This window comes from Telopea speciosissima, chromosome 9 (assembly GCF_018873765.1).
Source record: "Telopea speciosissima isolate NSW1024214 ecotype Mountain lineage chromosome 9, Tspe_v1, whole genome shotgun sequence".
Taxonomy (NCBI): Eukaryota; Viridiplantae; Streptophyta; class Magnoliopsida; order Proteales; family Proteaceae; genus Telopea; species Telopea speciosissima.
In genome coordinates this window covers 10,034,197-10,059,481 of record NC_057924.1, presented here as the reverse complement: position 1 = coordinate 10,059,481, position 25,285 = coordinate 10,034,197, and the positions used below count along the sequence as shown (strand labels likewise).

Sequence of the window (25,285 nt, the reverse complement as noted above, 5' to 3'; positions counted from 1 at the left end):
GAAAGAATTAAAATCATCTAGACAGGATCAATAATGACTGATTGTCATGAAAGGTACTTCATATTGGTGTTTTCATCAGAAGGACAAGGGGTTCTCTTACAGAAAGTTGTCTGGTATGACATCTTGTGATCAAGGACAGTTAGAAAGTTCCATTTCAATGTGTTTGTCAGGGGAAAAACAGAGCCACTCAAATTTTAGGAGTTGTTTGGTTCCAAAGAATTCTAACAAGAAAAGGTGCCTTTGGGCTCTGACACATAGGGGACTTGCTTATATGCATGTGATAATCCAACTGTTCTGCAGAGGGATAAAGACCTCTGTTTGATGTGTCTTCTAGTTGTTCAACATTGTTTGTCATTAAGGATAAAAATATATGAACAGCAAAGGCCCCATGGGTTTAATATTCTTTTAGTGAAAACAACTCTTGATTATGAATAAATCATTAATAATCTACAAAGCATAAAAATAGTAATCTTCGACAAGTATAATAATGTGTATGTTGTTCATTTTCAGGAAAATTATCATACAAAACTACTGACCTAATCATTTGATCTTTCATTATAAATTTCAGTTTCCATCCCACAACTTTCATAAATTCCCCTAACCACAAACTTTCTCTCTCTCTCTCTCCCCTTAAAATAAAGTTTAGGGTCAATACCCTTTATCCTATCTTTAAGGCTTGAGATTGGTTTTGACATAGAGAAGAAGCTTTTGGCTTTGGGGTTCTCTCTCTCCCTGGTCCCTACTGTTCATAAAGGATAGAAAAGAAAACAACTTTTTTATTTCCCCCTTGTGAAGATTCACTGCCATTTCCTCAAAGGAGACCTAAAAAGCTCAAGGCATCAAACAAAGTGGGTTCACATGGTGGGGGTGTGAAGTGTCATCTTCAAGTTAAGAGTATTGCAATACCCTTTTGCTTAATCAAATCACTGGCCTCTCTAACAGTGGTCCATGAGAACATCACTTCCTCTTACAAGTATCAATTCTTCACTGTTATGACATCCATTGTCCCCTTTCATCACTTACCAACCCTAATTTTTTTTCTAATTAATAGTGTTAGCAAGTGGACCCCAATATAAATAGTTCTTAAAAGAAACTAAAATACATATACTGACAGGTTCTAATGATAACAAAATCTTTGACAAAGTCTTAATCCCAAATAAGACAATGAATTATTCTAAGTCATGAATTTAAGTAAGAATTCTGTTTTGGGTAAATTAGGTTTTACCATTTTGCAGTACCCAATTTTAATATAAGTTATCTGTTATTGAGTAAAAATTAAACAACATTATTATCAAATAACTACTACTCATGTGAGTGAATTGCAGAAGTCTAGTTTAAGTAATCTTTGGAGGTAATCTTTTGTCTTTCATGGAAACATACTCAAACAATATTCAAAGTATTAGGTATTTATGTGATACAAACTCAACATTGTAAAGTAAAAGATACAAATTAAGGTTGTAATTAACATATAATTAGTGTTTACTCATTAAAGCCAGAGTTCTTTAATACATTTACAGTATTATTATACATTAACTAAGATAATAACCCAAAGGCTGCATAGTTAATTTATTAGTTAATGGCCCAAAACCATTCCTAGTTTCCTTCCCCCCCACCTGTGAGGCCGTGACTCATTCATAAATGAAGCCTTCATCTTCCTCTACCCCCATAAACTTAAGTCACCAAACAATCCCTTTCCATGTAATTACTGAAATACCCCTATTGATCACCATCATTGTGGGTTCTCCTTCAAGGTTAATGTTGTAAATGTGGAGGGAAGTTAGTCAGTAACGTTCATTTTCATGCCTTCTTCTGCAAAACTTAAGATAAGAAGAGACAGAGAGAGAGAGAGAGAGAGAGAGAGACAAATGGGACTTCTGTGTCTGCTAGAGGACAACTGTGTCTGGTAATATCTATTGAATTGCTTTCATCTTCCACAACCTCCGACCACCACCAGCAATTCTACTATGAATTTCGCCGGAATTATCGTGACCCATTTCGCCGGGGAATGAGCTTTTACTACCCAATTAATGAGAAGAGAGATGGGAGAAGACAGGAGAGTCAGCGAAGAGCAGAAGCGAAATACTCAGGAAGGATGCACAGGAGAATCTAATCTCAGGAAAGCAATTCAACGTATATCTGCTTTGATATCTCTTTCTAATTCCATCAAAGTTTTCCCTGTGAAATGGCAGTTGATCAGAAAGAAGCTGGACGAGCTGAATTCTGGTTTAACAGCTGCCGAGAAGTGCGACTTGGGCGAAAATTCGAAATTCTCGGAGTTAATTCCATCCATAGAAAAGACCCTTAATGACTGCTATGATCTTGCTCGCCGATGTGTTGACCTGTCCTACAGTGGGAAGTTGCTAATGCAGAGCGACCTCGATGTGATGTGTGCAAAATTCGAGCTTCATATCAAGAAACTAGCAGGAATTTACACTGCTGGAATTCTGACTAATGCGCTTGTAGTGTCAAAGCCCAGTATTGGAGCTCGTAGAGATGACATGAAGTTCTACGTCAGGGATCTGTTGACGCGACTCAAGATCGGAGATTTCGAGATGAAAAGCCAGGCTTTGGTGGCTCTGAACGAGATTGTTTGTGAAGACGAAAAATATGTGAGAATTGTTATAGAGACGGGCGAAATAATAAGTCTTTTGGTGAATTTTCTGGAATTTCCTGAGATTGGGATTCAAGAAGAGTCAGCAAAAGCCATTTCGGTGGTTGCAGGATTTGATACCTATAGAAATCTGCTTGTTGGGGCCGGAATCATTGCTCCTTTGATTCGGGTTTTGGAAAGCGGAACTGATTTGGGAAAAGAAAGAGCTGTAAGGGCTCTGCAGAAACTGACAGAGAATTCAGACAATGCTTGGTCGGTTTCTGCTCAAGGGGGAGTTACGGCTCTGTTAAAGTTGTGCACTTCCGGTAACGAGAAAGGAGGAAACATAATAGTTCCAGCTTGTGGGGTTCTAAGGAATCTTGCTGGAGTGGAGGAGATCAAACGATTCATGGTTGAAGAAGGTGCTGTGTCTTGCTTCATCAAGCTTGTGAGGTCGAAAGAGGAAGCCTCACAAATAAGTGCAATCGAACTCCTCCAAATCATTGCTTCTGGAGATGAATCCGTTCGGCAAATGGTCATCAGAGGAGGAGGAATCCAGATGCTTGTCCTTGCATTGGATCCAAAATCTTCCTTCTCTTCCAAAGCTCGAGAAACTGCACTCAGAGCAATCGAAAGTCTCTGTTTCTCTTCCATGAGTTCTCTAAACATCCTGATGAATTGCGGATTTCTTGATCAACTCCTGTATTTCCTTCGCAACAGTGAGGTCTCAGTTCAGGAATTAGCCGTGAAGGTGGCGCTCCGTCTCTGCAGGACAACAGAGAAGACTAAAAAGGCAATGGGTGATGCAGGTTTTATGCCAGAGCTTGTGAGAATGTTAGACATGAAATCTTTCGAATTTCGTGAAATGGCAGCTGAAGTGCTCTGTAACATGGTTTGCATCCCAAGAAACCGGAAGATATTCGTGCAGGAAGATACCAATATTGGACGAATTCTGCAGTTGCTTGACCCAGAGGAAGGGAAATCAGGTAATAAGTTCTTGCTCTCTATATTGATGTCATTGACCAGTTGTAATAGTACAAGAAGAAAGATTATGAAGTCTAGTTATGTGAAGAACTTGGAAAAACTTGCCGAAGCTGAAGATATAGAAGCCAAGAGAATTTTAAGGAAGCTTTCTACAAACAGATTTCGCATTATCTTGAGTGGAATCTGGAGCTCTTGAATGTTGTTCTTTTACTGTATAGCAATTTCAATTGCATATATGTTTACAAGTTTCTTAATTTGTGATACACCTTTAAATTAAGTTTTCCTTATTGTAGATTCATACTTTTTTTATCTTCTACTTCTGTCCCTCTTTCTCTGTATATCACCTCTTTATGTAATTTCTAGCTGTTAAAGAAGGTCCACCGGACCACTTCAACCATTTCAGTTAAGTGCCGCCTGGAATATCCAGTTAGTTGAGTTGTTAGTTGGAGATAAAAGTGAAAAAAGAATATTGTTCGTTTTTTATAAGGTAGCACATTGGAGAGCACTTGAGCCCAAGACAGGCATGTCCAAAGAAGATATCTCAGAGATTGTTTAATGAGAGAGCAAAAGATGATGATGACCTCTATGAGATTTGCTTGTCTTCTAGGACTCGATTCGAGTCTCCTTGTTATGATAGCTCTATATACTTAACACGATAGATGTCAACAAGTACACTGGACTTAAATTTAGGATTACAATGGATGCATCTGCATTTGTGCATTTCTGCTGTAACAATCTATAGTTTTAATCACATTAAAATAACTGGTGCTTCATAAACATAAGCTATCCTACTCTGATCCTATCTGTTTAAATCACAATACACAAAAAATTCTCCCCTCCCCCCAGCCTATCTGATTGCAATATGGAGTGAGGGAGATTGGGGCTACTATCCAACTCTATAAGATATGCATGAATGCATCGTGCCCGATGCATGAAAGGGTTCTCCCATGAGTGCATTATCCATAATAAAACTTAAATGTTCTTCATTATGGAGTGGAGACGAATATGTAGAAGATACGTTATTATATTGGTAAAGATAATTTATTCCAAAATCAAAAGAGCGATCCAGTTGCAAAAATAAAGGATTTCTAATCCTCTCCGTATACTAAATGAAGACACTACTCAGAATTATAGAAAGCCATCTATTCAGGTTAATAGAACTCAATTCCCACCAAACTTACTGTGGTTTTTCATGTCTAATCCCATCCTTGGCCCACAGCTCTCAAAGCCGGCACCATACGCACCCAACTGGGAGTGTATCAGGTGATTCAAGCCAGATTATTCATTGAAACACCACATTACTCATTACTATCACTAGTCAAATGAGTTCAGGCTCTTACCAAAAAAAAAAGAGTTCATGCATTCGAGAATTAGATTCTTACATTGTACTTTGGATATCTTTATGGCTTAATATTTGGGGGTAAATGAGGCAACCGTAACTCTGAATGGGATTCTTTCCTCTTTCTAAAATGGAAGCAGTTATTCTCTTTCTGATACGGAAGCAGGTAAGTTGGTTGGAAATTTTAATTGATGTTGGACACTATAACACCTCCAACACTTGGTTAAGAAAGAAGAACATTGATCAAGTTATGTATCATGGAAGTAAGACGATTGTCCATGCTCTTGCATGTACAACAGCTAGGTAGAAAAAATTTAAGCTATTGCCTTATCTGGTATGACCTAATAGTCATGGTCTTGTAAACTTGATTCCTGACTCGGTCCGTATAGTAAGTGTAGGACATGTGGACCATATAGATCTCATCCTGCAATGGTTGGTTCTGTGAGTGACTGAATCTGAGTAAGACTTGGAAACCCATTAAGTCTCCAATCCCTTCAAAACAGTTACTAGTGTGAACAACATATATAGTGTTCTGTTATCGTGTGATCCATTAACCCACATATCATTATAAATTGAGGAATTAATCTTATAAAGTCTGAAGAACTGAACTGATTCAAGCAGATTTTTATTGGTTTACAGAGGGATGTGAACTAAAGCAAGCCTGCTTTTGGTGCAAGTATGTCACAAGGTCACCCTCCCCCTTCATTCTCTAAACTGAAATTTCATACAGAGTTGGGCCTAAAGGTGTAGCTTACTAAAAAAAAATGCCTATTAGTGCACCACTCATCAACCTGACATTTTCCCCTCTATATAATGGTGTACCAATTTGTAAGCCAAGCAAACTCATTTCTTTGGAATTTGGAGCCTCTGCACATTCATGTCATAAAACTAGTTTTGTCAGGAAAGACCAAGTAACTGAACATCAAAATCATTTTAGGACAAAGCTTATCCCATTATGAAGTAAGAAGAACAGGGATACAACTAGAAACTTACAAGCCATTTCATCAGATGTCTCCTAAGACAAAACCTCAGTCTACTTCGAGGAAGCCAAAGCAAGCTTACCTCATCACAAGCACCATGGTCCATAATACTAAAATAGTCTTCAGAAACAAATATGAAAAACAAGAAAAGAACTTTATTTTCCACTTAGTTCTTCTTCTTCGCCCTCTTCATCGAAACTCAAAGCTTGAAAAACTGACGTCTCTACATCTGTTTCCTCGGTGCTGAAATATGATTTTCTCCCAATTAACTCTGCTACCCTCTTAGCAGGTCCGGAATCTCGTGGGCTTTCCTCAGTGCATCGTACGGTCTTGATCCTTGGGAGCAAATCAGCAATTTTCAGAACGGAAAGTTGTGATCCATTCACCAGACTATTACTCAGATCCATTGCAGCGTCATTGGGAATTTCCCACCTCTTCTTCACCTTTTTTTCGCTTACTTGATTCCACCCTGGTTCAGATTGAAATCCCTGCAATTTTCCAACTGAGAACCGTTTCTTATCGAATCTTTTAGTGTCGACTTTGTCATTCTCAGGCAAGGACCTCTTCCTCTGATCAGTTTTTGTGGAATTTCCAGTATACTTCGCGGGAGTCTCATTGTAACGGCTTGCTATAACCCTCCCAGGTCTTAGCGGTTTCTTGGAGGCAACAGATTTTTCTCCTTCTTTGAATAGCTTTTGAGGTTGAATCGATGACATGACTGCATCATCTTGTTTCATATATTTCTTTGAACCTACAGTCGTCAATGCTTGTTTGGAAGCTTGGATCTTGGAAACAGACAAGCGTGATTTTGGGCTTGAACTCAAGCCTCGTCTTTTCTGCTTCGTCACCTCTTCTTTGATATCTTCAAGCTTCCAAAAGCACGATTTCCGGCGGTTCTGTATTGATTGAATAGGGGTTATTTCTAGCTTACCCGTCTGCCGTGAACTGATGCCGGCGGTGACCTCCGCTGGACCCAGGCTGACGCCCCTGCGCCGGAATTTTGTACCGGTGGTCGTTGCTGGAGGCTCTTCGATCTTTATTGCTGTGGCTGAATTCTTTGAGTTCTGTTTCTCCTCCGTGAACTTTGCATGACCGGTCCCTCGACGCCTTTCAATGGTTTTCAAATTCTTCTCTGTCTTTGCAAGGCGCAGTGCTTCTAATTTGGATGTCAAACGACTGATCTCCAATTCAATCTCCTCGATCTCAGTATCGATGTTGCTGTCATCACGGGCAACTTCATTTTCAGTCTTGGTGGAAGGTATAGTTGGGGAAGGAAGAAGAATACCCTGTTTGAAGAGAAGCTTCAATGGCTTCCCTTCTGATCTTCCATTGGCATCGTTTTGTTGAAGGGGCTTGAGGGGTCTTGAAGATTTCAAAGAAACATTCGATTTGCAGAAATCAGGACTAAGATTTTCTTTGCTGGAATCAGATTCTTGTGATTCCGAACGACCGATGGAGATGGATTGCAGGGAACACCAAGAAGTGTTCATGGCAGCCGATTCATCTTTATCTCCACTGTCGAAGGCGGCATTGTTCCATATCTGAAGGTCTGGGGCATTAATGGCGTCTGGATATTGAACAACACTCATTTTCTTTCTATCGAAAAGATCAAGAAAAGAACCCGAAGATGGATGAGTTCTTGCTCTGTAGTCTGCACTCTGTTTGTCTGGGGAAGGTTTCGTGAGGATGGGAAGGCATACTCCCTAATGCGGTATTTGAAGTTTTTTGACCGTTGAGGAGAAAGCGTAAAACTAGACGTTGGTGGTCGCTGAATCGTAGTCGTTGGATAATGGATAATAAACGGCTCCTCTATACGCTCCTGTATGATTATATGAAGATTAATTGGTTCATAATGTCAGGTTGAAAACCAGATTTTGCCTCTACTAATACGTGTAAACGGATTAAAGGCAATAATGACACTGTCAGAGGCTCACAGCCACAGGGATTGCTTTTGGGCTTTTGGGGCCAGTGGCCAAGAGAGCCATCACTTGGAGACCAATGGTCCCACTTCTCACTCTTTGACCATGGTTTGACGAACCGGTGGATCGGTCGATTCATATCAATATTGGTGGAGATCGATATCGATTCCTAGCCGATTCCATATTGGTGGATCATTACGAACAATGGAAAAATGTAAGAAATTCCAATTTTTCCAAGAAAACAGGATAATGATTTCCATTACTAAAACCCTGCTCTTGACTCTTGAGACACCCCATACCAAATCTCAGAAAGAGGATAAAAAAAAATCTAAGTAAGAGATATTCTCTCAAAAAATTAAAGAAAGAAGAAAGTTTTCTTGGTGGCGTGATGAAGAATCACCAACCCATCCTAGGGTTTTAGTATACGACCCAAATTACATTCTCGATTCCTTTTCGCACCTATCCTTCAACTTATGGTTAATGGATTCTCATTCACTCTGGCTGAAGGAAAACTTAGTCCTTAAAGAAATTAAAAAGAAAAATAGCATGAGTAAGGGATGGCAATAGGGTAGGTTTGAGTCATGTAACCCTCACAGATTGTGAGGTTCAAGTTGATAGAATCGGCAATGGGATTGGCATTTGTTGATTTCGGTTCAACCGGGTGTCTGCCTATCAACAAAATCATTTCATTATTCCTATTTCCCTATTTCTTTGTTTTTTTTTTTTGCTCCTAAGAACAAAAACAGTATAAATCTTTAATACCAGTTCTTTTTTTTTTTGTTCCCGAAAATGAACCGGGACAAAAATATTGATGAGAAAAGAAAAAAAAAGAAACTCCTTCTAAGAACATCTCTATTCCAGAAATAAGACGGTAATAGTCCACGAGAGTACGAGACTCCTCTCGTTTCCACGATCTCCACGAGACTCTAGCGCCATCTTCTCTAGCAAAGTCCATTGCGGTAAGCTCCTTTTATGATCTCGCTCTATCTCTCCCCTCTCTATGATCTCTCTCCATCTCTCCCTTCTATATCTCTTTCTGATCCCTCTCCATCTCTTCCATAATCCTAGGGTTTTTTTTTTAATTTTTTCTTTTCTTTTTAAGTTTCATTCTCCATCAATGGACACTTCTAAATGGAATATTTCATTGGGTAGAATTGGTGAACACCTCTGGAAATACTGGACTACCAATTCTATTCAATCGGATTTGTCTCTACTTTTGATGACAATATCTACCAACTCTATTCAGACGGATTTGTCTATGCTTTTTTATGATAATATCTAACAATTCTTTGCTTTTTATGTTTGGGATTGCAGTTTTAAATTTTATGAATCAGGAATTTTTGTGGGCATGGTTTTAAGACCAGCTCTTGAATGGGTGATCCATAAGAATTTTATGAAAATACGGATGTGGGTCTTCTGTGTTCTAAATAGTTCTGATTACCAAATTTGTATATGGATTCTGAAATGATAATTGAGTTCCCAAATCGCTAGATTTAACCCTCAAGCCGGTTGAACAAGATGGATGTCAAATAGAAATGCTTATAGTGCTAGTGACGCTGAAAGGAAAGAGCAGAGCTCTTTGTTCTAATCAAAGTTTCAAGTCGGTTGAACAAGACGGATGAATGTCAGATTGAAATGCTTATAGCGCTAGGGAATTTGAAAGGAAAGATCAGATGCTCTGTTCTAATCGGAAGTTAGAAACATAAATACCAAAACTTATTTCTGGAACAGAAATAGAGCTCAGAAAATAGAAGTGTTATCATGTAGGCCCTAAGGAACCGGATAAAATTTTATTCTTTTTCAAATTTTCAGTCAAGTATGGATGATAAATTCTATTTTTTTTTAGTGTTTGGAAAAAATTTGGTGGATTATGATCTTAACAAATAAGAGTTTTTTTATTGGTGAAGATGTAAAAAATTAGCCCAACCATTTAAAATAGGACCTAAATTGAAAACTCAATTAAAACCCACTAAGAAACCAAATTGACTTTGGTTTTAAAAAGGAGTTCCTATTCTCGGTTCAACTAAATTTTGATTGGAAAAAAGTTCTCTGTTCGGGAATGTGGCCTATGCCAACACTCCGTACAGAAAACTGCCGATTAAGACCCTTACATTTTTTAATTGGCAAGTGTGTGGGCTATGAGCAACTCTACAAGTGTACGATAAAAACTAAGTCTAAGGATATGAAAGTGCTGGAAGAACCCTTCAGAGAGGCCATCGATAGTTGACGAAGGTGGACCTGGGGAGGAGCACTTTACAATTTACATTAAGGCGTGCCCCAGCAGTACTAAGAACCGGAGATGGTGCGGGTAGGTTTGGGTTGGATTCCAATTGGGCTACCTCCAAGAGATTGGGTTGGGTTAGAACTAGGCTTGCGTCCTAAAATTTGGGTTTGGCCGTATTTTCCACTCCTATGAACTGCCGATTGCCGGCCGAGCATAAACCTATATTCATATTTCATCCTGGCTCACGACTAACATTACCGGAAATCTCACATTCCCACTGTAATTGCGGATTTTGACAACCTGATTGGTACGGTAGTACTCTTTGCAACTTATTCTTTCTTCATTACATCTATTCTTCTCCGTTTCTCTTTAATTTAGTGTTTTTTTTTTTTGGTTTGCTGTTCAATTACAAGTTTGTGTGTGATTCTGTGTCTGTAAATCCCCTCTTAAGTTTCTTAGGATGGAATTAGTTCAGCTACGAATTATCTAGTTTATATCCATTTGAATATTTGATGGGTATCTTTGCCCTTACATTGGGAGCATTACGAATGATCTAATAGGTATTCTCCTTCCGTATTATGTTAGTTTTCTTTTTTAATATTTTTTGCAGTGCACTTAATTGAAAAATTAAGATTTAGAACTGGTTAATAGGGTTGTAGTCGACTGCAAATTGAGGTTATGTAGAAGTAGATTCATGGAGTGATGGAGATATTCTTTGCCCCGATCGTTTGTCGGGAGAGTAGTGGGTTGGGAGGCTATAATGCCGGAATCCCTGACAGTCTTCCCAATATTAGTGTAAAACGAATGGGAAATTAATGAATGAGGTTTCCAAAGGAGCTTTAGAAATATGGGAGACGAAAAATGCAAAGCAAGAAATTCCCAGAAGGCAATCAGATGATCCTCTGGTAGATTCACGGTTCTCTGCTGCACGACCTCCGCACATCAACACTCTACAACTCCGAGCGCAACTCGTCCCCTTCAGGTATTACCGACTGAACCCTCTTCTCTTTACCCTCGCTGCAACCCTCTTCTCTTCTCTCTCTCTCTCTATATATATATATCTGTCTCGCTCCCCCATTAAGAAGTTCTGAACCCTAGGTTTCCATTAACAGGAATGCATAATGGGTTGCAAGGGAACCATTGCTATTCTGAGTTTTTCTCTCTCCTGACCTTGCTAGTTATAACAGGCTAATGGATTGGCTTTGTGATGGAAAGAAATTTGTTATTCACCAAAGAAACGTTAGGGTGGGTGAACAGAAAAAAAAATTCTGCATTTGGACTGCACTAACCATTTTGGAGTTTGGACATTGATGTGGTTCTCTGATATTGTGCCAGTAGTGAATTGGAATTGGTCTGCAGCAGGCTACTTTGCCTCTTATATATGTAAAGTTTGATATGAAGACGAGATCTTACAAGGAAAAGATACACAAAATTGAGCAATTATTTAGAGGTCTATTTGAGCCTTGGAAGGTGATGAATCAAAATAACAGGGTAACAGGGAAACAGAGAAAGTCAATATAGGAGTCCATTGTTGCTCCTCTTTCTAAATGAGGTATGTAATTACACGGTTGTGGGCTTCTTTCAGTGCCATTTGTAGGATGCAATTGTAACCATGAATAACCTGGACTAATAGATTGTAAAGCTGAGGGAAAATTTGAAGATTTCCTCATGGGTTTTGGAACCATTTGTTGGTGGAGAGAAGGTAACAGCATAAACAACCAACATCACATGTTCTTGAATACGACTAGAAGTACTGTATATAGAATGATTGAACAGTTGAACTGATTCTTTCTGTGAATTGGCGCTGCATTTGCTTGGGCCACCCAAGTAGCTTATTAGATCCTGAAAACTGAAGGAAATTTCTGATTGAGGCGCCATGGAAATGAAGTTTAATGTCATCAAGAGTGCCTGGAGGCGTGGTGTTTATTGAATTTCGAATTAATGTATTGCTTAGAATTGTCCTTGTTGACTGTTGAGTTTGTCCATTACAAATGTATATATGATTTTCCTTTGATAATTCCTCGAATATGTGATTATTTCTTGAATAAATACCATATTAAAAAATCCAAGTGGTCTTCTTTGATATGGTAGTGTGGGTACTTGCAGTTATAAATTTGAGCACAAATCCAGCAAAAAATTTGCGCGACTGAAATGGATGCTTTGTAGAAGAAGGTGCAAAAAAAAGTAGCGCCCTTATTTATATTAAGTATGGAAAAATATTCATAATTATTCATCTTAGGTAAAAAAATTATGTTGATTTTTATTAAAATAATTAAAAATACTTTTAAGTATTATAGTATTATATATGATATTGAGAGTATAATCATAGTTATTATTGATTAACAATGAACATAATGGCATTTATGTAATTTTTTAGTATAAAAGAAGTGATTTTGTAAAATGTCTGCCGAACACTGTTTCTATTCTTTTTCTATTCGTGGAACAGAAATATAACAGTTTTACCAAACGCCGTTTCTCTTCCACGAGATTGAGCATTCTCCTAGAACGGAAGTGTTACCAAACGGAACCCTAGAGATAGTTTCTGGTTCGATGATAGTATTCTCAACAGCATTGAAGCACTTTACAGGATTTACACGATTCTTGATCTTCCAAAGTTGAAATGGGAAAGGTGGGGCAGGGAGGTTCACACTTCAAAACTCGTTCCAATAATCAACTTGACCTGAATTAGGATGCCATCTCCGGTGAGAGGTAAGCACTAGCGGTTCCAATTTCCCTTATGATTTGGTATCAGAGCTTTAAACCCTTTTCTATCTCTCCATTGAAGGCAATATGTTGCAGAAACAAAGCAGTTCATTTTACTGATCCCCATCGTTCGTCCTCCCTTGGTATCCAGACTCTTTCGGCGTTTTCTGTGGTTTTCTCCTCCGTTTTTTTCTTGACCCATTACAAAATCACAATAACAATGTTAAAAAACACCCCCACAAGTGAAAAAGGTTTTCCATACTATCGTTTCTTCTTCTCTTATTTGTCTCTCTTGGTGTGGTTTTCTCTTCCATCATTTTCTCTTGCAGGCTACAAGTGCGAGCTCTGTTCCTTTAGTTTTATTTTAATGTATCTCTCTACACCTCTGGTTTTCCTTCATTGCAAACGAAGCTTTCTTTCTGGTTTCCAAGGTCCTTCATTCTTCTGCGAAGAAGTCCTCCCACCAACGAACCATTTTGCCAATCTCTGTTTTTTTGGCCTCTAAAGTTCTGAAAGGAGAGATTACTCTTCCTCTGCTTCTGTTGTTCAAAGATTGGATTTTTGTACGGCCTTAGTGTGTTTAGGATTTCATTTGGTTTTTGGCCGACCTCCACTTCTTAACTACTCTGCAAATTTTAATATTTGGACTACTGCAGTGGCATTGCCTATATGCCTATTGGTAGTGTTGCTTGAGAAATTCAAAAGCAGGTCTGTTCTTGCTTCTGTGTGGTCTGAGAGTGGAAGATTAAGGGCGTTAAATCCCCATGAATGGTACTTTTAAAAATTTTTTTTTTTTTTGGCGGATTTCACATCTTAGTCTCTTGCCTTGGATTATACAATGCTATCTAATTTTTCCTTCCTACTTCTTTTAGAATTTTGTCTATTTCCCCCCCCCCCCCCTCTTTTTTGGAGGAAAGGGTTGTGCAGGGTTTTGAATTTGTCTGTTCATTGTTTCTATGATGAATATATTGGGGTTTGCTTGGTTTGTTGAATGGCTGAAAGCCCAAATCAGATTTGTTTTGTGATCATTGTTTTCTCATGGAACAGTGGATTTGAACCTCTTTTATTATGTATCAACAATTTCTGCTTCCTTTATTTGTATGTTTCTAATTCTGTTCCACTGAAGTTTAGTTTAATGCGAAACTGTAAGAATGACGATGTCTAGTGAAGTGTTGTTGCCTCATTAGTTTTGAGTCCAATGTTTTTTACTTAATTAGTTTTGAGTATGTATGGACAAAGTTAAACTGTAGTTCCTCAAGATGGAAATTCAGCTAAAAAATCTCTGCCTGAGAGATGGGGTGGACTGTTCCTCTGTCTTCTGGTCCAGATCAGAAGTGTTGAGATTCTTAGGTGGGAGGGATTAGAAGACTTAATGGACTAACACCTAGCTTCAGTCAGGACAAGAGAAAGTGTTAAGTCTGTAAAAAGATGCATTAACATCTCTTTGTGCCATTACATGCTTGATCCTATGCCTTATTTATGGTGATGGTATTAACAAAACTAATGTGTGCTTAGTCCTTCGAAACATGCCTTGGGGTGGTAAAGTGCAACTTTCCCAAGCCAATGAAACAAGCAATGGGGTGGAAAAGTTACACTTTTCTCCACTTAATTAATCCCTGCATTTTGGGACAAATAATACAACACACGGATGGAGGAGTTTTCCGCTGTCTTCCCTGAGTGCCGGTCTGAAGGGTTTGTCTTCCTCTCCTTCTGCTTTCCCTGGTGGGATGCCGACAACCCCTAGGGTCTCCTCCTCTCCTCCCCCTTCACTCTCCTTCACCTGCCAATCCTTCTTCCTCCCCTGCTGTTCCACCTCCTCCTGAGTGGAGTGCTTTTTTCAGTCCTGCCCCTGCTCCCTTGTGAAGGTCTTCCTCTTCACTTCATTGCTCCCTCCTTTGTTGGTTCAGCTAAAGTAGCTCTTTGTTCTCCAGACTTCCTTGAAGATGAAGCAAAAATCTGGGAGACTTGTTTGGTTGGGCACTTTCTTGGCTCAAGACCCCCCTTTCATATTGTCAAGCTCTTCCTCTCCAAGCAATGGTGAGCCCATGGGAATTTTGATATTTTCCTTTTGTACAATGGGTTCTTTATATTCAAATTCTCTGACAAGCTTGACAAGGTTCGTGCTCTTGAAGGTGGCCCATGGCAAGTAGGGAAGAAACCCATATTCCTCCGTCAATGGCACCGTCAGCTTCAACTCCGTCGAGTTGATCTTTCCACTATTCCACTGTGTTTCTTTCCCGGGACTCCCTCTCCACTATTGGTGCAAAGGTCTTAGCACTGTGGGCTGTGTTCTGGGAACCCCCCTCTTCTCTGATGTTAAAACCATGAAGAAAGATCGCCTGGCGTATGCGAGAATCTATGTTGATGTTGCAACGGCTGACCCCTTACCTACCTTCATTACGGTGAATGAAGGTGAGGATTACTCTTTCGAATAAGAAGTTCACTTCGACTGGAAAACCCCCATTGTCTGGTGTGCAAGATCTTTGGCCACGACTCTAGTCTCTGTTCTCCAAAGTCGTTTCCGACCCAATTTTGAACTGTACCACCGATGACGATTTTCCTTCGGCTGCTAGTCTCTCTACTTCTCAGGCTTTAATCCGTACTCCTAATTGCCAAACCGAGGATCACTCTCCCTCTCGAGGAAGGCCGAGAACCAGGCGGCGGTGTCGGAACCACTGCTGGAAAGGGGCTCAAGCTTCAACTTCTTCGAAGGGCCACTCCCTGGGCCACCAGTCCTTACCTGTTGGTGGAACAGTTTTGCAGTCTTGTCCTCTACGAAGTGATGGATCCCAGTGCCTGCCTCGAGGTGCTCCAAGTTCACGCTACTCATTGAAGTCGATCTTGAATGGCGTCCCTACCTGTCAATTTTGACGGGGGATCCTCTGTACTTCGATCTAATTCGCCGCTGCTGTTGGATAATCTTCAGCCCTCACAGACTGATATTTCCTCTTTGCGACCTGCTCTTGACGTTTCCTTGGTACTGCCTTACTTCGAGATTCGACTTCTTTTAACCCTCTTCTCCCTGTGGGCCCCCCATCCCATCTTATATCCCCTCATTGTATTCCCTCTAACTCATCTAACCTCTCTCCTATGGTCCCCACTAGCCCATCCACTTTTGGTCCTATTTCTCGTGGCCCTTAACAACCACGTCCCAGGCCTTTAGTCGACCCTTGTATTGTGGGTTCTCGGGTTTGCCCTTCTGGAGCTTTAACCCCTTGTAACCCGATAACCACTTTAACATATCTGCTGTCTCTTCTCCTTCGAAGGCCTTCCCCTGGTTTCAGGCCAGTCCCCTGCTCCCCTCTGTCCATTGATCCCAAACTTTCTCTTGTCCCTCCGGCTAGCCCTGCTATTGTTCTCTCTTATCACCGGCGACACAGAAGCTCTTCCCAACCTAGGTCCTTCCTCTTGAGGCTCCATTGGCCTTTGCTGCCCCTCCCCCCATTGTCAAATGAATCAAGGTGTCATTGGAACACCAGGGGTCTCAATTCCCCCTCTAAACATGCTGCTGTTTGATCCTGCCTTTGGCTCCTTCGTTCTAGCTTTTGTTGCTTGTTAGAAACTCATATCAAAGAGTCTAATGCTGCCCGAATTTTGAATTCCATTGCTCCTGGTTGGTCTCTCTTATCCAACTATTCCCATCACCCAAATGGCCGCATCTGGGTCGTATGGGATCCTTCAAAAATTAAAATATCCCTCATTACCTCCTCTCCTCAGTTCATGCACCTAATTTTCCTTGACTATCTTGGCCAGTTCAGTTTCCTTTTCACTGTGGTCTATGCATACAATTGCCCTGCTGAGAGACTTTCTTTATGGGCTGATTTACGTTCCATTGCTGGTCAGATTGGAACCCTTCCTTGGGGTTTGGGAGGTGACTTTAATGTAATTAGACATGGTTATGAAAAATAGGGAGGAGATCATCTGGACATGGATGCTGTGACTTCTTTTAATGATTGCATTGAGGATATTGGAGTGAATGATCTTCGGTGGACTGGTCCAACTTTCACTTGGAATAACAAAAGGGCAGGCAGCTCCCGTATTGCCTGTAAACTAGATAGAGTGATTGTAAATGAAGTGTGCTTTCATCCTTCCCATCCTCTCATGCCTCCTTTGATACCCCTGGTATTTCGGACCACTGCCTCCATCTCCATAGTTATTCAATGTTACACTTCCTTTGGCCCTAAACCATTCAACTTCTTTGATATGTGGTCCTCTCATCCTACTTTTTAGCCACAGTCAAGGAAGCTTGAGATAAGCCTGTCCTGGCCTTTTCTTCTCCCCTTACAGCTTTCGCCAGGAAGCTTCGTAATGTGAAGGCTGCCCTTAAAGGTTGGAACACTAGTACTTTTGGTTCATCTCCCAGCAAGTTTTGAAGACGACCTCATGATATTCTCCAAGGCCTCCATCAGCTCTTTTGAGTCTATTATGTACTGCCTACAGCACTTTCAAGACCTTTCAAACCTTTGGATCCACCCAACAAAGTTTCTCTTATTCTTAGCAGGGGTTTCTTATATGGAAAAAGCTGCATTGATTGAAAAATCTTCCTGTCAGGTATTTGGTCTTACCTTTGATTCCAACTAGGCTTTCTGCGCACCATTGCACCCCTATGCTGGATCTAATTAGAAAAAGACGTCAACTCTGGAAAGGCAAGTTGCTTTCTTATGCGGGGTGATTGGTTCTTATCAAATCTGTTTTGGAATCCTCTTATATATGTACTGGTCTGGCATTAAGGATGGGTCCTTGGGAAATGGGGTGTATTGATTCATGGATGGGACTGTCTGTTGGGCCTTGAGCATAGGGCTGACCTGGATGGGCTTGGAAAGGGAGAATCAAGTATAAGACTGTTATTCGGGACCCTCTTCCCATTATTTCGGGAATCATTCTGATTCTCTTTCTGTTCGTTCCATTTGAAGAAAGGAAGGATCTTGAACGAGAACTTTGGCAGCCAGTGGGCAGATCAAGAAAGAGATAGAGCTCTCCCTTTCCAATCTAGAAGGAGTAGTAAGGTCGCTGCTTGTTGACCTACTCTTACGGGTGAGTGAAACTCATTATTATACTAAATGAAAGGGGTGTTTGATCGGACAGATCAATTTTCTCTAGCTCTCCAACTTGGCTGGGCCCTTCTGAATATTGGGTAGCTGTCATTAAACTGGGTCGAATACTTTGTATGGGTCGCCCCAATCTACTATCAATTCCTTGGTGTCCCTCATGTCTTCGTTTCTCTGGAAAGGCACTGACTCCTCAAGGCTTCTTCACCCCATTAGTTGGGCTTCCATCTGCCTTCCGAAGGAGGAAGGAGGTTTGGGCATAAGGAGAATCAAAGAGGTGGACTCGGTTGGAATCATTAAATTGATCTGGAAGATAGTCTCTAAAAAGAGAAGTATCTGGGTTGATTGGATCTACTCAGGGCTCCTTCGCTATGATTCTATATGGACAGTCTCTGCCACGGCTGATGCTTTATGGGTCTGGTGCAAGATTTTAGCTACTCGCCCTATTGCTCTGGGAGCTATATGTTCTCGTATTGGCGATGGTAACTCTACTTCCCTTGGCTGGACGATTGACACTCTATGGGAATCCTTCTCCACTTGGTCAGCTCTAGAATTATATATTGTTCCGGGCTTCCTAGGCGTTCTATGGTGTTTGATATCTTAGATCCTATTGGCTGGGCTGCTCCGCTATCCCTTTACCTTGTGCTTAATAGTATTTGGAATGCCCTGCCTTCTATTTCTAGAAGACTCTCTGGGAGAGGTGATTGTGTTATTTAGACATTGAACTCTTCTGGCTCCTTTAGCTCTAAAGCTGCTTGGGACTTCATTCGCGTTAGGGGCTCTTTGACTCCTTCGAGGAAGCTAGTTTGGTTCACGCATCACATATTGCTTTATGGTTTGGCGAGCTTTTTCTAATTCCCTTCCAACGCAGTCCTTTCTTCGCTATTACCAGATTACTGTCTCCCCCATGTGCTGTCTTTGTTGGAATATTGTGGAAGATATTGACCATAGTTGTCGCGGCAGTTAGGTGACCCAAGGCGCTGTAGAGGGTAAAAAATCAAGGCGACACCAAGTAGGCGGCCAAGGCGCCCAAGTTGACCAAAGCGGCTGGACGCCTAGGCGGCACCTTGACAGCTATGATATTGACCACCTATTTTTTGCTTGGCCTCTCTCCTCTTCCATTTGGAAAGGCATTATAGCTAAATGCTGGCCTAGAAGTCGTTGAATTCTCCCTTTTAGTAGAGAGTGGATTTGGGCTGATATGACTTTTGCCGGTTCTTCTATCTATGACATGGTTGGCAAGTTGGCTTTTTGTGTTGTCATCAATCATATTTGGTTGGAACGTAATATCTAGAAATGGACCACCAAATTTTGACCTCTTCAACAGATTCGGGATTCCTATAACCAAGCTCTCGGCAGCTGTTCCCTCTATATGTATTGACACCCAAAAGAATAGGCTTATTGTTGTCTCCTGGGGTCTTCTCTCCGTCTCCCTCCGAGCCTCTACCTCCTCTGTTTGAGGCTATGTTTTTCTGTACATTTTTCGGTTTTCTTTTCTCCCCCTTCGGGGGCTGCTGTAGTCCTCTTTCTCTTTGGTAATGAATTTTTTTATTCACCAAAAAAAAACTAATCCCTGCCATTCATCTTTCCAACATGTGGGGCCCAATTTCCCACCCTCCCTGACAACCAAACGGGGCCATATATAAGGTAACATGGAATAATTTTTGTTTACACAACAATTTCACCCAACGGAATACGACTCCTGTTGAGATTTGATAGGTAAATTATTATACTATTTAGTTTAAAAGTAATGCTATATTTTGGGGATTTGTATTGTTTTCTCATCAACTTGCCCAAACATTTATATATTGGAAATGTTGACTGATCATGTCTTGGGGATTAGAAAAGTCATTTAGTGATTGATTTCAAATTATTAACTACTGCTTTCTGATGTATATGGTGTCATTATTATCTTTCACAGTAGATGTTTGATTCTCTGACTGTTATAATACAGCTCCACTTTCTCTTGTAGTAATTTTTGTTTAAATAAGAAATATAGTTTATGTTTATTTTCCATGGTAACAATTTTGTGCCATCTACTTGGATATAGATATCTCAAATTTGAAAATGGATTCGGGGAGGCATGTATTTTCAGTAGATCTCCTTGAAAGATATGCTGCAAAGGGGCGTGGTGTTATTACATGCATGGCTGCTGGGAATGATGTCATCGTGTTGGGAACGAGTAAAGGATGGATTATTAGACATGATTTTGGAGTTGGAGACTCTTCTGGTATGTAATCCAATCTATGACGTTACTGGAATATTTAACTGACTTGAAATCTAACTCATAAGCATAACAACACGCAGTCAAAGCTGATTATACATTTTCTAAATTTTGCGAGTAATGTTTACCCTTATGCAAAGATGTGTTTAAACAATAATAAATTATTGAGTGCTAGTGTAAAATGTTTATGACTGTGTTATAGAACAAGTTTATTTCTTTCAAATGAATTATGTTGATCATAGACCATATTGGCACCTAAACTCCTTAGGTTATCGTGCTACTTTTTTGATAAAATAGATGAAATTTTCTTCCCAAATGTACCTTGGATGATATTTTATTACTGTCCAGTTTGGATTCTAAGTTGCTGGCAATTTACCTGCCTTCTCCTTGTAAACCGATTAGCAGCATCCTTCCCGGTTTGAATATTACTGATATGATATTGGTCAGGTGATGAAGTTAAAATTTGGGAGAATCTTGGGGGGAGGGGTTGTTTCTTAAGATTTATTTCCTCAGTTGTTCTTATCTATATGCACAGATTGCTTCATGGAACAGATTCTGTAAGTTCTTTTTGTGGAACTGTACTAGGGGGTTGAAATATAGGGGTTTTTGTTCCTTATGAGTCACTGATGCATGTGTTTTTTTTCCCTTGAGGAGGCTGGCTGAAGGTTCAGTCACTTGACCTTATGACTTTCCCTACAAGAAGTTCCTCAATATTACTATTTAGGGTAATCATGGTGGTCTAGTTTCCTCATAAAACAGTGGGTAAATTCAGAGTGCCACCTAAATTCAAGGTCTTTTGCGGTGAATTTTCCGTGAAGAGGTAAAAGATTAGGAAATGATACAAATAAGGAGAATGATTTATGCAAAAGTCGACCCCGAACCAGGGAAACCAGCGGGAGATCGATTGCAGCCAGGATCAACATGATAAAGATCTATTAATGGTGTGCAATAGCCAATGGCAGCAAACCTTCAAGATGATTGGGAATTGAATTTGGTCTTCAAAGGGTTTCTTCACAATAGTTTATTGCAGTCACAGAAACAGCACAGCAGTGTATGTTGAACAGGAAAAGGAGAAGAAGGTAAAGAAGAGAAGATAGAAGAGAAGGGGAGGGGGGGGGGTAGGGGAATGGCTCTGTCAGCCTGAGTCTCTCACCCACAGCTATCCCAGCTGTTGAAACATGGAATTTCTCCCATTGCCGATGGCAACAAGGCCTGAAAATTCTGTTCTCCAATTCTGATCCTTCCTTACAATAGGGGGGCTATTAATAGCTTAGGCAAGCTTACAAAATAGAAGGTAGAAAATAGAAACTTCCTCAAATTGAAACTAACTGAAAATAGAAAGTAGGAAATAGAAACTACTAAACCTAACTAAAATAGAAGGTAACTAAAATTAGAAACTACTAGACTTTATAGTTCAGCCACATGCAAGAATAACTAAAATAGAAACTAATAGATTTAGTAACTAATTACTACTAAAAGAATAGTAACAAAATAAAATCAGATCTTCAAGTCTTCTAGTGGCGGATCCTCTTTCTTGTGAAAGCTTGGATTCTCATGTGGTCTCCACCAAGGATCTTAATAATATTCTCAAAAATAGAAACTATATCCTTGTCAAAAAAAGGAAGCTAACTTGGTCTTCAATCTTCTAGAAGCTGTCCCATCGATCCTGGAGTGTCTTGCTGTCCAAGGCTTATTTTGAACAGTAACTTTGTTTTTGAAATCTGTTTTTGTCCTGTTCTTCATGCTTTGATCTGCATCAATGATCTAGTGTGCTTTGGTACATCAATCCTATATATTGGTCTACTGCTCTGGTTTATGACTATTCACAAACTACCTAGTAGTCTGCTAAAGTAAAATTAACAAAAGAAAATAAAAAGGAAATACACTATGGCTGTGATGGGAGGTCGGTTGAATTTTCTCAATTGGTTATGCATATATATCAATTTTTTTCCTACAATCATCAAAGAGGCTAATCTAAAAAATAAAGTTAGTAGATGAGAAGTGAGGTGCTTCTCTTTTGAAGTAATATATTGGGAATAAACTGTACTGAATTGGGTGAACTTTGTGACTGTAACACCTTCTATTTCCATAATATGGCCTGCCTTTGAAAGAGGATCGATCACACTGTATGATAAGAGTGAACTCATCTGTTTATGGAGGAGTTGCGTATCAAGAAAGCAACTCTTTAGTACTATAAACAGGTAATCTACAGATGGCTGGATAGATCTCCTTTCAAAGTGTTTGGTCTCAATTAAATTTCTTAATGGTGAAAAAGAAGGATCTGGAGGGAGTTTAAAGGAGCAGGAACGTAGGCAGAGGAGAGTGGTCTAGGATCTGATGAATTCTATATTGCATGTTACAAACGTTATTTGGAAACCACTATAGATGATCTACTGGGGGTTTTAAAGTAGTCTCATGAACTCGAAGACGGTGCCTGTATTTATCATGGACTTCTGATGCGGGGCATTACCTAGAAAGATCATGAGAAAAATCAAGCAGCAAGAAGCATGTAAGGAGAAGACAAATGGCACTTGTTAGCAAATTGAGGGCCTATTGGTAGGGCTTTTTTCTAGTGTTGTGGGTTGTGACACAGACTCATTCAAATCCCTAACAAATCATAGCCAAGAAGAATTGCGGTTTCTATTTGGAGGTTCTAAGTGGTTTAAGTGAAGGAAATAGAAATCTATAAGATAATATGGCAAATAAGATTTTTAATAGGTTTGTAGTAACCGATGAAAGGATTTATTCAACCAAATAATAACTTAGCAAGAAATAGAAAATTTGGAATTATAGTAAATTCCACCCCCTGAAATAATAGTATTAGTTTGCAGAAAAAATAAAAAGGGACCATGTGAGACTTATGTAAGCAGCAAGCATCAAGCGCAACATACCCAGCTTGAAGAGCAATTATTTTACTGGTAGCACTAATATTTCCAATTAGAAAATTCAATGCGATCTTGATTGATAGATTTTTGGGTCTGTTTTGTTTGTTTTCCAGTTTTCCCTTCTCTTCCCTTTTTGGCAGTTTCTGGCTTTCTGCTTTTGTGGAGCTCTTTCTCGGCTTGATTTGTATATTTTTTTTTGGTGAATAAATAATTCATTACCAAAGGGAAGAGCAGGGAAAAAGGGGGGGGGATACACAAGGGAAGATAGGGAGGGGGGAAACTATACAAAAGAAGGCCGTAGGAAGGGTCAGAAGGAAGAAGAAGAGAGACAGTTAAGCCCCAGGTAACAACAATATGCCTGTTCCTTGGGGAGTCTACAATAGAACGATGTGGTAACAAGTGTAACTTAGAGCTAACATAAAAAAAGATGGCTTTTCAATTCATGTTAAGTGAGCGGGAGTTGTATGTCCATCTTCGAATATTGCGCTCCATCCAAATATGTGAAATAACAGTACCAGACACAAGCTTACTGACCATGTCAGAGATAGAACTGTTGGAGAACGTCATATCCATCCAAAGCCACTACCTAGAGAAGGGTAGAGGTCTCCTATTCTGGGGACAGAAGGAGATTAAGGCTTTTTCCAGACTGAGTAGGCAAAAGGGAAAGAGAAGAAGAGGTGGTTGATGTCCTCAGTGCCATTCCAACGAAGGATACAAGAGGGGGAAACAGAAAGGTGGTTGTGGATGAGGAAAGTTTGGGTGAGAAGGCTTTGGGTAAAGACTCTCTAGACAGTGAAACTGTGGCGGGGGATATGGCCTTTGAACCACACCAGTTTGTGCCAAGGGACAAGGGGACCACTATGTCTAACAAAATTCCAAGCCGATCTAGAATTGAATAAGCCATTGGGGGATGGAAGCCAAAGGGTCATGTTAGTGGTGGAGGTTTGAAAAGGGGGGGGGGGGGGAAGGGGGCCCCAGACCGGGGAGAGACTCGGGAGAAGGGGGAAGGGAGGAGGACCAAGAGCCTTGGGAAATAATGGAATAAACTTTGGCAAATTTTGGAATATTCGAGGAGTAGATCGAGCGGGCTCCAACAACTGAAAGAAGAACTCCTAAGGGATGCCAGTGGTCTAGCCAGGTGGAGGTTGAATTCCCTTCAGCAATCTTAGAGATGGTAGCTCTAAGGGCAAGGGGGTGAAGGTGGAGGATTTTGCGCCAAACCCAAGAAGAGTCAGCAAGAATGAGAGCAGTCCAAATTGACTCAGATTTAAGAAGCAAGGAGTAAACCCAATTGACCCAGATGGAATCATGCTTAGTGGAAATTTGTAACTTGAGAATTCCAGTGACATTAGAATCACGGATTTTGCGGATGCCCAGACTACCCTCTCTTTTGGGGAGACAGACGGATTTCCAACTAAGGGTGTGAAGAAATTTGAAATAACAGCTTGATTTGTATATTGCTTAGATAGTTAAAATGCTTATTGAGCCTTTTTAATGAAGGCCATTTTGTATTACGGGGGAAAAAAGACAACTGTATTGGGAGGAAAAAAATCCACTAGTCTGACAAATATAGTTTCTGTTATTTAATCTTGTCAATGAGATGTGACTTGAAAATGCTTTTATTAATTTTGTCAATGAGATGTGACTTGTAAATACTCTATATCAGTCTTCTATTTCCTTTCCTTGATTCCTGTGGCTAGGGAATGATGCGTACATCATGTAATCTCGTGCTTTTATTAGTAATATTTGTTCCCTTTCTTTTGCTGATGAAGTTTAACTAGGCTGAATAAGCCGAGGCTAGAAAACCAATTAGATAACCAGGATCCCAGTGAATCAAAACTGAGAAACTTAGGCAGAAAATTGTGAGTACAATTCACTAAACCAATGGGGTTGAAACTAGGGTTGAATGAAGGTCCTAATTGGTGGATTATATGTCTAAAATATCAAAGCAAAATGATGGTTAGATTGGGAGAAACAAGTGTGGCTAGAAAATAGATACTTAACAAAACCATAATTAGTAACTCTTAGTAGAAACATTGACTCATAATCAGTTGATCAGATGTCTGCAAAAATCTGGTTGTAGCGACATGGGCACACAAAATAGTTAACTAACTAAATATCCTTCTCATGTGGCAGCGACATGGGCACACTCAATCTGCCACAATATCTCCTCCAAGGCTGCTGGTTGGTGGCTACATATGGGTAGGTGGTGGTGGGTTGGTTCACTAACAACAGGTCAACATCCCAACCCAACACTCAGGATCATAGTACGGCTCAAATAGTAAGCCTAGTACTTAGTTAGGCAACAAAGGATTAAAAATCATCCAAACAGTTCGCTGTCGATTGGGTCCTTGGCACATAAACTCTCAGATGTCTAAGACACTTCTAA

General features: G+C 40.1%; 3 protein-coding genes across 5 annotated transcripts in view; 2 read left to right on the top strand and 1 right to left on the bottom strand.

The window, feature by feature from the left end:
• Positions 1-1,886: 1,886 nt before the first annotated feature.
• LOC122640565 (vacuolar protein 8-like) lies at positions 1,887-3,874 on the top strand. Its single transcript, XM_043833785.1, has one exon. The coding sequence runs from the start codon at positions 2,028-2,030 to the stop codon at positions 3,768-3,770; it is 1,743 nt and encodes a 580-aa protein (XP_043689720.1). The 5' UTR covers positions 1,887-2,027; the 3' UTR covers positions 3,771-3,874.
• Positions 3,875-6,048: 2,174 nt separating this feature from the next.
• LOC122638623 lies at positions 6,049-7,482 on the bottom strand. Its single transcript, XM_043831481.1, has one exon. It carries the CDS (start codon positions 7,480-7,482, stop codon positions 6,049-6,051), a length of 1,434 nt encoding a protein of 477 aa, XP_043687416.1.
• A 2,796-nt stretch (positions 7,483-10,278) lies between these two features.
• LOC122640051 (vacuolar sorting protein 18) overlaps positions 10,279-25,285 on the top strand; it is a 71,901-nt gene continuing 56,894 nt past the window's right edge. The window contains exons 1-2 of one of the 3 annotated variants that reach the window (XM_043833163.1): positions 10,279-10,343; positions 19,831-20,017. In XM_043833163.1, coding sequence (XP_043689098.1) covers positions 19,855-20,017 — 163 coding nt within the window. In that variant the 5' untranslated portion in view covers positions 10,279-10,343; positions 19,831-19,854. Of the gene's footprint in view, positions 10,344-10,457; positions 10,597-19,830; positions 20,018-25,285 lie in introns of those variants that run through there. The other 2 variants (XM_043833161.1, XM_043833162.1) reach the window with 2 other exon arrangements.